General features: G+C 37.6%; 1 protein-coding gene across 3 annotated transcripts in view; it reads right to left on the bottom strand.

Moving 5' to 3' along the window:
• Positions 1-13,015, bottom strand: part of FAM151B (family with sequence similarity 151 member B) — a 44,226-nt gene that overhangs the window by 14,353 nt on the left and 16,858 nt on the right. For all 3 annotated transcript variants that reach the window (XM_023510931.1, XM_003785949.2, XM_023510932.1), the window contains 3 exons: positions 11,885-12,050; positions 4,755-4,972; positions 2,818-2,953 (listed from right to left, as the gene is read on the bottom strand). In XM_023510931.1, the coding sequence (XP_023366699.1) occupies positions 2,818-2,953; positions 4,755-4,972; positions 11,885-12,050 (520 nt within the window). The remainder of the gene's footprint in view (positions 1-2,817; positions 2,954-4,754; positions 4,973-11,884; positions 12,051-13,015) is intronic.

Below are 13,015 nucleotides of genomic sequence, written 5' to 3'. Positions count from 1 at the left end.
AGGAGACTCGCTTGAGCCCAGGAGTTGGAGGTTGCTGTGAGCTGTAATGCCACAGCACTCTACCCAGGGGGACAGCTTGAGGCTCTGTCTCAAAAGAAAAAAAAAAAAAAATTAACATAGCATGCTATCTGGTTTCAGTGCATTTCTCTGACACTAACAAAAACAAATAAAACTAGAGAAGAGTTAATAAATAAATGACAGGTTGGCAACAAGAGAATGGCACAGAGCCCCACAGGATACTGTAAGAATGAAGGTCTCCTCATAATCTAATAAATCATTTCTGCTTAAGTTACCCCAGATTAGTTTCAGTTGTTTTAAATAAGAAACTGACTGGTATAGTGTCTGGTACCATCTAATGTTTCTCTTTAAACACAATGCTAGAAGCCACTGTTTCAAATTACTCTAAGTTTAATTCATCTATAAATTTTTTATACACCCATTTTTTCTCATGCAAATGGAATCATATACCTATTATTTTGGATTTGAATTTACTTGCTAAACAATGTATCTCAGAGATCATTCCATTTTAAAACATGAGATTTAAGCATTATCTATAATAGGCCTATAATATTCCATCAAATAAGTGTACCATAATTTATTCAACCAGTTTTGGATAGGTTTTTTTTGTTTTTTTTGAGAAAGAGTCTCACTTTGTCACCCTTGGTAGAGTGCCATGGCATCATAGCTCACAGCAAGCTCAAACTCTTGGGCTCAAGTGATCCTCTTGCTTTAGTTTTTCATTTTTAGTAGAGACAGGGTCTCACTCTTGCTCAGGTAGGTCTCAAACTCATGAGCTCAGGCAATCCACCTGCCTCCGCCTCCCAGAATGCTAGGGTTACAGGCATGAGCCACCACAACTACCTGATAGGTAGATTTTAGAACACTTCCCATCTTATACTACAAACAATGCTTCCCGAATATCCCTGGCTGGGTGCCTGTAGCTCAAGCAGCTAAAGTGCCAGCCACACATGCCAAAGCTGGTGGGTTCAAATCCAGCCCAGGGCCTGCCAAACAACAACTACAACCAAAAAATAGCTGGGCGTTGTGGCGGGTACCTGTAGTCCCAGCTACTTGGGAGGCTGAGGCAAGAGAATTGCTTAAGCCCAGGAGTTGGAGGTTGCTGTGAGCTGTGACACCACAGCACTCTACCCAGGGCGACAGCTTGAGGCTCTGTCTCAAAAAAAAAAAAAAAAAATCCCTGTAGCTATGTTTCTATGCTTTGATGAACTTCTGTTAGTAAGACAATCTCTTATTAGTGAAATTCATGAGTATATGCCAATTTCTCTCCAAGGAAATGACTGGAGGAAATTACACTCCTTTCAATGTATTAGCATCTGCTTCCTCTACTCTCTCCAACATAGTGAACTATTACACTGGGCCTTCTCCTGGATGATCTGCAAAAAAAGTCTTTGTTAGAACTGTTGCAATTCTTAACATATATATGGAGGGTTTTTGTTTTTTGTTTTTTTACTAGATTCTTTCCATGTTTAAGTATTTGAATGTATCAAAGTTTCCTTTTACAGTTTCTGGGTTTAATGCCTTAGTACTAAGAAGTTTTCTCCATTCTGAAATTATATTAAAAAATCATCCCTTGTTTTCTTTCTTTATTCACTTACTGTTTGATGTTCAAGTCTTTAATTCATTTGGAATTTATTTTGGAGGAAGGAATAAGGAAAGGTATCAGCATTGTTTTTTCCTATATAGCCTGTTATCCTAATACCTGTTATTGATAACTTCTGGGTCCAGTCATTGGAAATATCAGCTTGTTTCTATACTAAGTTCCATGATAGATTTGGACTTTCCCTTCTGTTCTACTGACTAGTCTATTAAAAAAAAAAAAAAGGTACCAAAATGGTTTTAACATTGTTGCAGGAAGATGAGGCCCAATAGAGAGAAAGAATACCCAAACACCATGTTTAAAAGAAGAAGGGCATTATTCCAGCTGGTGGAGTGATGGCAGAGAAGAGTCCAAAATGGCAGCACTCCCCAACTGGCTCAGTCTTCTCCTTTTTATCTCTATTCAAAAAGTTCCAGCCCATGGGTGCCTTTCTGATTAGTCTGTTTGAATCAAGCTGGAGAAGAGGGCTTTTACAGAAGCAGAAACAAGGGCTAGTTTGCAGGTCCCAGGATGTTAAGTTATACAAATTCCTAAGAGCTGAGTCACCACACGGCAGACCTTGTAGGAGTGTCCTTGGGGTCTTCTTGAGAAGACCTCTGTTCTCTTAGACCTTTTTCCAGGTATCCTCCCTCAATACCTGTGCTTTTATAATACATCTTAATAATTAATAGGTGGTCCAACTGATTTGTGTTAATTTTTATTTTTATTATTAAAATCATAAAATTTTTACATGGAAATGATTTCTGAAATTTTGATGAAATTCAAAAGGAAAGTATTTCATCCACTCAAAACTTTGTGTGGATATATAATATAATGGAAAAGATAACTAACATTGGGTGGCGCCTGTGGCTCAAAGGAGTAGGGTGCCGGCCTCATACACCAGAGGTGGTGGGTTCAAACCCAGCCCTGGCCAAAAAAAAAAAAGAAAAAACTTCAAAAGATGACTAACATTTATTGGGCACCTACTCTATGCAAAAACTTTTGTGAAAACCAGGGTAAAGGAGGCAATGCTAAGTAGTTAAGCTTCACCAAGGAGCTTCCATGTAGTGAGGGAGTTTGTGCACTTACCCAATCAGTTTTAATTCTCTCTCTCTCTCTCACACACACACAGTCCTTACGAAATCAATTTTCATGCCCTTTTCTATCTCTGTCTTTCACAGACATTCACATGCACCTACCATACGGTAGGTAATACATACCTGTTTGATTTCTTTAATAGCCAAAGTAATTGAGAACAAGACTGCTTGACTAATGCCGCTCTCACCGGGAATGTTACGGGCTGATTTAGTTCATTACAGATATATTCCATCTCTTTCACCATTGTCCAACTGTACCCTTAAATGAAAAGAAAGAAATTTAACTTTTGTGATTGAAATCTGAAAGTCAATTAAATAAAAAACTAAATTACCTATAAAGAGGTAAATCCAAAGATAACTCACAAATTCACAGGTGAATTCATAGGTAATTCATAATAATTTCCATTTGGATTCAGAATGAATTAAAATACCACTTAATGCATGCAAATACTCTGAATGGAAAATGTAGATTAAAAAATCATGCCATCAGTGACCTAGAGCAAATTTATACAGAAAATTAAAACACTAAAAAGATGTCACTAATCTCTCAAGTACAAAAAACCCCCAAATTAACGCTACTATGTTTTCATTTATTTCAAACATTCTAAGGTTCCTAGGTCCACCTGCATCATTCTCTATAAACTTGGCTTTTCTATTTGTGTTAAATTTTCTTTTTCAAGAAAAGGGAAAGCAGGGCAGGGTGGCTCACGCCTGTAATCCCAGCACTTTGGGAGGCCAAGAAGGGCGGATTGCTTGAGCTCAGGAGTGCAAGACCAGCCTGAGCAAGAGGGACACCCTGTCTCTAAAATTAGCCAGGCACTGTGGTGGGCGCCTGTAGCCCCAGCTACTTGGGAGGCTGAGACCAGAGAATCACTGAAGCTCAGGAGTTTGAGGCTGCTGTGAGCTATGACACCAGGGCACTCTACCAAGAGCAAGATAGAGAGACTCTGTCTCCAAAAAATAAAAAAAGAAAAGAAAAGGTAGTCATAACCTAAATAAATGTCACTACTCACTAAATAGTAAAGACTCTGACCTCATGGTGGATGTTAAAACTTTACATCTGAAAATATTAATAAGAAATAAGTAAAAAATGAATACCCTGAACACAGTAGGATACAAGCTAACATATCTAAAAGACCTAAATACATTTTTAGTTTATTTTTACCACATGGTCAGATGTCCCAGAGCATTTGATTGCTTACTGGCTGTAAGCAGAGAGGTAAATCCAAAGGTACAATACGTTTCAACCAGGAAGAAGGTGAGTGTCTGGTTCATCTTAGGGAGATGTAGGAAAGAAGGGCTCCAGCCAAGAGGAGTGTCTCATGGCCCCCTCTGCCCTGTCCAGCCAAGGAGAGCATAATGAGGGCAACAAGCTCTCAGCAACTACAGGTAGGGCCCCTACCAATATCCAGGGAGCAGAACTTGCAGTCTTCAACCACTTTTTTTATTATTAATTTTTCACCTGTCATAAGAAGCTTGCTCTAAGGCAGGGGTGTCCAATCTGCAGCCCACAGGCTGAATGCTGATTTTGAGAAGACTTTTTTGCTTACATGTGGTGTTGGATATCACTAAAAGCATGCATGGACCTTTTTTTGCTAATCAGCTTTCATTAGCGTTTGTGTATTTAATGTGTGGCCCAAGACAACTTTTATTCTTCCAATGTTTCACAGAGAGGAAAAAAAAAAGGTTAGAAACCCCTGGTCTAAGGTTTCTATGGCAAAAAGAAAAATAAAAGAGAGTCTAGAATGTTTTATAAGTTCAAAGTTACCAACTCAGCATTTGTTCAAAGTATGTGAAGAGGCAGGTTTGGTTATTCTAGAACTTGCAAACCAGTGTTTCCTATGGAAGCTGTAATAGGTGACAGATGTCACCAACACACAGAGTCCACTGAATATACATACAGAAAGAAGGGCCTGCAATGCCTGTAGAGTCAGGCGTTTCTCTCCATTAGGCTCTTAAGATCTGTGGGATGTGTTTGGGCTTTAGTATTAAAGATGCTTTTTTTGTATTTGGAGAATATTTTGATTTGACCAACAAGAATATGTTATTAGAATTATCACCTTCATTGACTTTCTCAGGATGCCATCCTGTTGTCCAACCCAGGGACAATGTCACATCTGGAAAGTAGGATGTCACAGTATCTATAAATGGTTTTGCATCTACTACTTTGCTATTTCCATTTGGACCAGGAAGAATATCAGCATTAATCCACACAGGACGCTTCAGATGCTTCTTCACATTTTCCAAGAGCATCATGGATGGTTCTACAGCTGCCAGACTAAAAACACAGTTTGCTGTCAATGAGACATAATCCTAAATTCAGTAAGAAGAAGTTCTGTTAGACTAGTGGTTTTAATGCTCTCAAATTCATAAAAAAATATAATAATGTATGAATTAAATAAAATCAAAGATAACGCACACCAGAGGAAAAGCTCACATATTCCATATCTCTAAATGTTGATTTCTTATTATTATTTGCAAAGGTTCTATAAATGTACAATGAACAATGTCAATACTTGTAGACAATATAGAGTTTTCAAAATTCTATATCAGGATCACTCAGTGTGAAAATAATTTAAGAAAGACACAAATAATAGTTCATCAGATAATGTATAAATAGTAAATGAGAAATATAACCTGAAATCTACATTTCTGAATACCCAAGTACTGTATCTCTGATTCTGGTAAGCATATTTTAGTTTAAATTAAAAAGAAGCTCCACTCTTTCCTTTATTTTTCTTAAAGTAAGAGGCCCAAAAGGAGTGGAGAGAAGAGAAGCAAGAAACCTGCAGTCCCTTCAGAGAGATGGGAACGTGAGGAGGGGCTGCTGACTGTTTTCCCCTCCAACATCCATCTCTAAACTTCTCAGCCTTTCATCACAATATTTACTACAAGTTAATTCTCTTATGAATGAATATAGGCTTTAAAGATTCAGAAGACAGTCAGTTATAAATAGTATAGTTTTCCAGTAAAGTCTGTATGTATGTATTTTTTAAAGGAAAAATTACATAGGCTGACTAAATCCTAATTGTTTCAAAGGTTATAGGTGCCACTTTGCTCACATGAGGAAGACTTCTTTTTTCTCACTCTTCTGCCCCTGAATAAATACACTAGATTTCAGTGGATTAACGCGCTCTAATGCGAGACCTTTCAGACTCTTACTTATATGTCACTTCTCTGTTTTAAATGTTTCCTGCATCAACACTATGTTAAAACCACAATTCTGAGTTCTGGGCGCTGTACTTTTTTCAAAATCCCATTTTGGGTAGCAAGCAACTTGTATCTGTGACTCCAAAGCTTGCACACTTCTAAGTTCTACAGCAGCAGCAAAGTCCCCATAGGATTTTGCTTTTCATGGGTGGAGCAACGGAAAAACCCTAAACTAATCCATGCATGTCTTTTGCCAAACTCTTCTTTTTCCAGAAAGGACTTTCTTATGAAATCTAGTGTACGTGGAGGTACGGTTAAACACTAATTTCCAGTTTATATTTAAGAAGGGAGCTTCTTATGCTTTCTGAGAGACGGCTGTTTAATGTTGATTTGCCATCTGATAAAATCCAGTCTCAGTGTTTTGTTCCCAAAATAGAAATTCCACCAGTGTCTATTCTGTGCCTACTACGTGCAAAGTGTTGTGCAATTAAACATAAAAAGCTGTGATACAGAACATAATGAAGAATTTAATAATTATATTTCATTTTATTATAAATATTATAATTATAACTAATGTAGATCAGGGTAATGACATTTTTTCCTAACGAGAAATAAGAAAAACAAAACTTATTATTTTTAAAAATTTTAAACATTATTAAGAAACCTAAAACTTTTTGTTGTTGTAGTTCTTATTTGCTGGAACTTGACAAATAATTCTAAAATTCTTCTGGAAGAAAAGCTGAGACGTTTTTTACAAAAGGATTGAGGATAAACTTTTCCAAACAGCAAAATAAAGTGTACAGTAGTCAGTCCTCTTTCATCTGCAGGGCATATACTCTGAGACCCCCATGGACGCCTGAAACAGCAGACGGTATCAAACCCAACATATACTATGGTTTTCCTATTAATACATACCTATGATAACATTTAATTTATAAATTAAGCACATTAAAAGATTAATTATGACTAATAATAAAGGGAACAATTACAACATCCTATAGTAAAGGTAAGTCAATGTGATCTCTCGTTCTCTATCCAAACATCTTACTGTACTGTACTCAACCTTCTTCTTTTTGTGGTCTGTCAATCTCATAACCATGATGGCTACTAAGTGATGAACAGGCAAGTAGCACATATAGAGTAGGTACACCGGATAAACGGAAGGGATGATTCATGTTCCGGGCAGGATGGAGTGGGCTGGTATAAGATTTCATCGTGCTATGCAGAATGTGTGCAATTTAAAACTTATGTATTGTTTATTTCCAGAATTTTTCATTTGATATTTTTAGGCCACAGTTTACTGCAGGTAAGAGAAACTACAGATAACAGAGAAATACTGTATACTGCAAAATACACCATGTCCCTAGCCTAGAAGACTCAATTTTGCACACATTACAAAATGACATATCCTTCTAAATTAATGTATAAATACCATGTAATTCTAATTCAAAACACCAACAGCCATCGTTCTCAATTCTTACACATATTAAGTTTCCTAGGAGGAAGTGCCAAAAGCTTTGCCAAGATGATTATTTGAAGAAGAAAGTCCTGATTAGAAGACGACCTAAAATAGCACTTCGGTAGTATTTATTTAAATCTCTAGAAAAGAATACAAGCTCAGTACTTAAGTACTAAGTTTGACAACTGATATCTCTAACATTTCATTTTGACATTTCTTGTGGTGTTTTTGTGGCTACTGTTGTTGTAAAGGTACAACCTCATTCTTTCAAATACACATTTTGGCTTCTGATCATCTTTTATATTTTTTAGGGGAATTTTTGTAAAGGATGGATAAGTCAAAAATTCTTTTTTTTTTTTTTTTGGAGACAGAGTTTCACCATGTCACCCTTGGTAGCATGCCATGGTGTCACAGCTCACAGCAACCTGAAACTCTTGATCTTAAGCAGTTCTCTTGCCCCAGCCTCCCATGTAGCTGGGACCATAGGAGACTGCCACAATGCCCAGCTATTTTGTTGTTGTTGTTGTAGTTGTCATCGTTATTTAGCAGGCCCAGGCTGGGTTCGAACCCGCCAGCCCTGGTATATGTGGCTGGCACCCTAACCACTGAGCTATGGGAGCCGAGCCAAAAATTTCTGTTATTTTTGAATATAAGTTCCATTGTAGAACCAACGCAGGGCAGATAGCTTGAAATACCAATGAAGTGTTCGGGAAGGATGTGGCTAATGAATGCATAGTACGTACATAGATGGTCTGACAAATTCCATTCTGCTCATTTTAATCTTGAAAATGAGCCACATGGGCAACCAAGGTGGATAATGAGAAGCCGAAAGCTGTAGTGGAAGCGAATCCATCTCAATTTACATGTGAATTAGCAGCAAGATTTGACGTTGCTATTCCACCAATATTGGACCATTTGAAACAAATTGGCAAGGTATAGAAGCTGGATAGATGGGTTTTGCATGAATTAAACAAGCATCAGAAGAGAAATCATGTTGAAGCTTGCTTTTCTTTGCTGTCACTACATAAATAGGAATCATTTCTACACCATATTGTTACATGTGATGAAAAATGGATTCTTTTTGACAATTGCAAGCATTTGACATTATGGCTGGATAAAGATGGACACAATCCAAAACCAAATATTCAAAACAAAATAAAACATTTATCAAAAAAATCTGATAGTGTCTGGTTAGTGGTCCAGCACTGTTATCCACTACTATTACCCATTCATGAAACCTAGTCAGTCAAGTATAGCAGATGCCTACTGCAACCACTTAGATCAAATGATGAAGATGCCTGTGAGATGATGCAGCCAAGACTGGTCACTAGAGACAGGCCAATCCTCTTTTGCATGACAACACTGTCACACAAAGCTGCTCAAACTATAGAAGCTGGACCTGGAAACTCTCTGTCATCCACCAAATTTACCAGACCTTGCACACCAACTCACTGCCCCTTCTTCCAGGCTTTGGATCTCTTCTTATAAGGAAAAATATTTAATTCTCAACCTGCTGTGGAAAACACCTTTTGTGATTTCATCACCACTCACTCTCCAGGCTTCTTCACTGCTGGCACACACAAGCTATCATTAAGACGACAAAACTGAGGCAAGAGTTTAGGTGCATACTTTGATTAATTGTACTGCCTTTTTTTTTTTTTTGAGACAGTCTCTCACTCTGTTGCTGTATGTAGAGTGCTGTGGCATCATAGTTCACAGCAACCTGAGACTCTTGGGCACAAATGATCCTCTTCCCTCAGCCTCCTGAGTAGCTGGGACTATGGGCACCCAACATTAAGGCCTGGCTAAGTTTTTTAAAATTATTTTTATTCATTTATTTTATGTATTTATTTTTGAGACAGTCTCACTATGTTGCCCTGGGTAGAGTGCCATGGTGTCACAGCTCAGAGCAAACTCAAACTCTTGGGCTTAAGTAATTCTCTAGCTTCAGCCTCCCAAGTAGCTGGGACTATAGGCACCCAACATTAAGGCCTGGCTAGGTTTTTTTAAATTATTTTTATTTATTTATTTATTTTTGAGACAGAGTCTCACCATGTTGCCCTGGGTAGAGTGCCATGGTGTCACAGCTCAGAGCAATCTCAAACTCTTGGGCTTAAGCAATTCTCTAGCCTCAGCCTCCCAAGTAGCTGGGACCACAGGTGCCCACCACAATGCCTGGCCATTTTTTTGGTTTCAGTTGTCATTGTTGTTTGGCAGGCCCAGGCTGGATTTGAACCTGCTAGCTCCAGTGTATGTGGTTGGCCCCCTAGCCATTGAGCTACAGGCACTGAGCCTTAAACTATTATTTACAGTAGAGATGGAGTCTCACTTTGCTCAGGCTGGTCTTGAAGTTCAAGCAATCTATCCGCCTTAGCCTCCCAGAGGGGTAGGATTATAGGCATGAGTCAGCATGCCTGGCCAATTGTACTGCTTCTTGTTTGAGATATAATAAACTTCTGATTCAAAATTGAACATTTCAGATTTAATAACATAATTTTTTGTTTTGTTTTGTTTCAGATAGAGTTTCACTTTGTCCCCCTCGGTAGAGTGCCATGGTGTCACAGCTCATGGCAACCTCAAACTCTTGGGCTTAAGTGATTCTCTTGCCTCAGCCTCCCATGTAGCTGGGATTACAGGAGCCCACCACAATGCCCAGCTATTTTTTTGTTATTGTTGTCACTGTTGTTTAGCAGGCCCTGGCCAGGTTCAAACCCACCAGCCCCCATGCATGTGGTTGGCACCCTAACCGTTAAGCTATGGGTGCCGAGTCTAATGACATAATTAGAATAGATTGTTTTTCCTAAATAAGAATCAAATTTATCGTTGTAAATCAAACTTATGAATATCTTACTTTCCTAGTAATTTCACAAGAAATTGGAGATAAAATGAAAATCATACTTAAAATTGTAATAAACTATTTACAATTACATTTAAGGGAAAACAATTCTTTGCTAAAATACTGGAGAGCTTGTTAAACTCTAGATAAAATTTTAAATGTATTACTTAGTATTTGTATATTAAACAGAATAACTTAGAAGCACAAGACAAAAACTACTAAAATTTGACTCAAAGATAACATTTAGTTACTCTTATGGAGGCAGCGCAGCATTCTGTTAAGAGTGCAAAAATCTGACAGTTCTCTTCTCCATGACCAACTCTGTGACCATGACAGGCCACTTAGCCCTCTCTGCCTCATCTGGAAAATGGTAATAGATATAATAGATTCCCCTCCAAATATGTTATTAAAAATTGAGCACATGACAAGGCAAGGAGATTTGAAAGTTTAAGTGATCAGGGATTAAAGATCACATGCCTTACTTCACGGCACAGAGAACACGGGACTAGCTCCAGTGTTACTTAAGAGCCCTGGGATCTGGTTCTAACTTGCCCATCAAAGCTTATCTGTTGTTCTTAAGTAGACCATTTACCATTTCCAGGACTAAGTTTCTCTGTCAATAAAACAGAATTGAACCATTCATCACTTGAAAAGTTTATGATCTCAAGATAGTTCTTTAATTCCTAAGTCCTTATCAACCCAAATTCCTGTATATCAAGATTTTATATATCCATTCAGTTACCAACAGTATAATGAGGTTTATTGGTATATTTTGCCACACAACAAATGGTTAGAGTCATCTTAAAAATACTACAGTTTGGGAGGCCAAGGTGGGAGGATTATTTGAGGCCAAGGGTTTGAAACCAGCCTGACAATGTAACAAGACCATGTCTCTTTAAAAAAAAAAAAAGAAAAAATTAGCCAGGTGTGCTGTAGTCCTAGTAACTCAGCAGGCTGAGGTAAGAGGACTGCTTGAGCCCAGGACTTTGAGGTTGCAGTGAGCTATGATCATGTCAGTATACTCTACCCAAGGGATCAAGACAGACTTTGTCTCAAAAGAAAAAAAGAAAAAAAACTCTACAAAGAACCAACTCCTTAATTTCTTGAGATAATTCAACTTCAAAATGCTACTCTACTGGCAATCCTAGCTGCCTTCTATCAAAACACATAATACAGGCTCATGGTGTGCTTCTGTGGCAGCAGAGTGGGTTCCTGGCTTTGTCTATAACACTTGTACGGCCAAAATGCCACAAAAGTAACTTACCGTGAAGGCCACAGTGAAGGAACTGACTCCTAATCTTGCTCTTCATTACTAATGCCTCCAAAATGTATTGTTAAGGAATTACTAAAGACTTTCAAATAATTTTCTTTACAAATATAATACATAAATCAAATAGGATATACATTAATTACCTGAACAAAATTCTTCCAACTCTCACTCTCCTGTACTACCTTTTAAAAAAGTAATATTTTAAATTTACCTGTTATCACAGTGGTAATTTACGATAGATTCCTTTATGAAAATTAACCTAACTTTAGCCTCTAAGGGCCTTCAAAAAGCAATTTTAGTAAACAACTTAGTGGGTCTTACATCTATTCTGGAAACATTAGAGTCTACAAGTTCATTTTCAGTTTGGATAAAGTACAAAAATAGGTAGTCAGGCATGGATATATGCCACTATTACTTTTTTCTCCCTAACGTTATTCTTTAACAACCAGAAAATTGAACACACTTGTACAAATACCTCTTGAAATCCAGCTTGATGCCTTTACTGCTTTTCATAACTTGAGTCAGCCACTCCTGTAGGGTATTATCACTGTTTGTTTCAGGAGGGTGGGCCATTATTGGCTGGCCATGCTCTGATCCATCATTTGGAAGAAGGACATCAGCCTCTATCATGTGAGCAGAACCTGTCCAAATAAGTTAATACCAGTAAAACAGGGAGCAAAGCTAGAGATGCCATGCCCAGTACCCTTTTGAGGAAGATAAAAGAAAGTAACACTTTTCTTTAGAAGTAACTACTACATGCCACGTACTATACTTGGCCCTTGGATGTTGCCCCTTATTTTTTTACAGATGAGCAAACAGGTGCTAAGAAGTTAAATGACTTTCCCTGGGTCACACAGCTCTTAAGGTGTTGTCATAGTTCTGAATTTCTTCCCAGCACCTAGCAAAGTGAGTACATAATGGGAGGCTCAATAAGTATTTGTTGAGGTTTTCTGGAAATAAAAATAGTGCTTTTGGGTGGCACCTGTGGCTCAAAGGAGTAGGGCACCGGTCCCATATGCTGGAGGTGTTGGGTTCAAATCCAACCCCGGCCAAAAAGTAAAGTATATATATATATACTATATAAAGTGTATATATATATATATATACTATATAAAGTATATATATAGTACTTTTATCTTCTCACAAAAATATATTTTTTAATAAAAGTATATATATAGTACTTTTATCTTCTCACTCCTCAAATTAGAAACTAGCAATATTTATTACTCATGTTTGAACGTCTACATTAAACATTCAGTTCTTTGACTTATAGCTTAGGTACTGTTTAAAAGCATGCATCCTCTGAACAGGTAATAAGTGTCACCAGTCACTTGCTGAGAATGTGCTGAGCAGGCTGGTAGACTGACCCTGAGATGGCTGCCAACAATTCCTCCCATACATCCATATTTCTTTTCCCATCTCTTTCCCCTCCCCTTGAATTGGGCTGGTCTAGTGATGTGTTGAGGCCATAATCCAGAAAGACATAATCCTGAAATTTGAAATCCTGAAAGCTCAAAATCCCTAAAATTTAAAATCCTGAAAATCAAAATCCCAAAAAGATAATTCTGGGAAAAATAATTCTAAAAATTATTATTATTTTTTTTTT

Source organism: Otolemur garnettii, unplaced genomic scaffold, assembly GCF_000181295.1.
Source record: "Otolemur garnettii isolate 467f Iridium unplaced genomic scaffold, OtoGar3 scaffold00017, whole genome shotgun sequence".
Lineage (NCBI taxonomy): Eukaryota > Metazoa > Chordata > Mammalia > Primates > Galagidae > Otolemur > Otolemur garnettii.
Note: the sequence above shows the minus strand (reverse complement) of the source record. Positions and strands in the feature narration are given on the sequence as shown.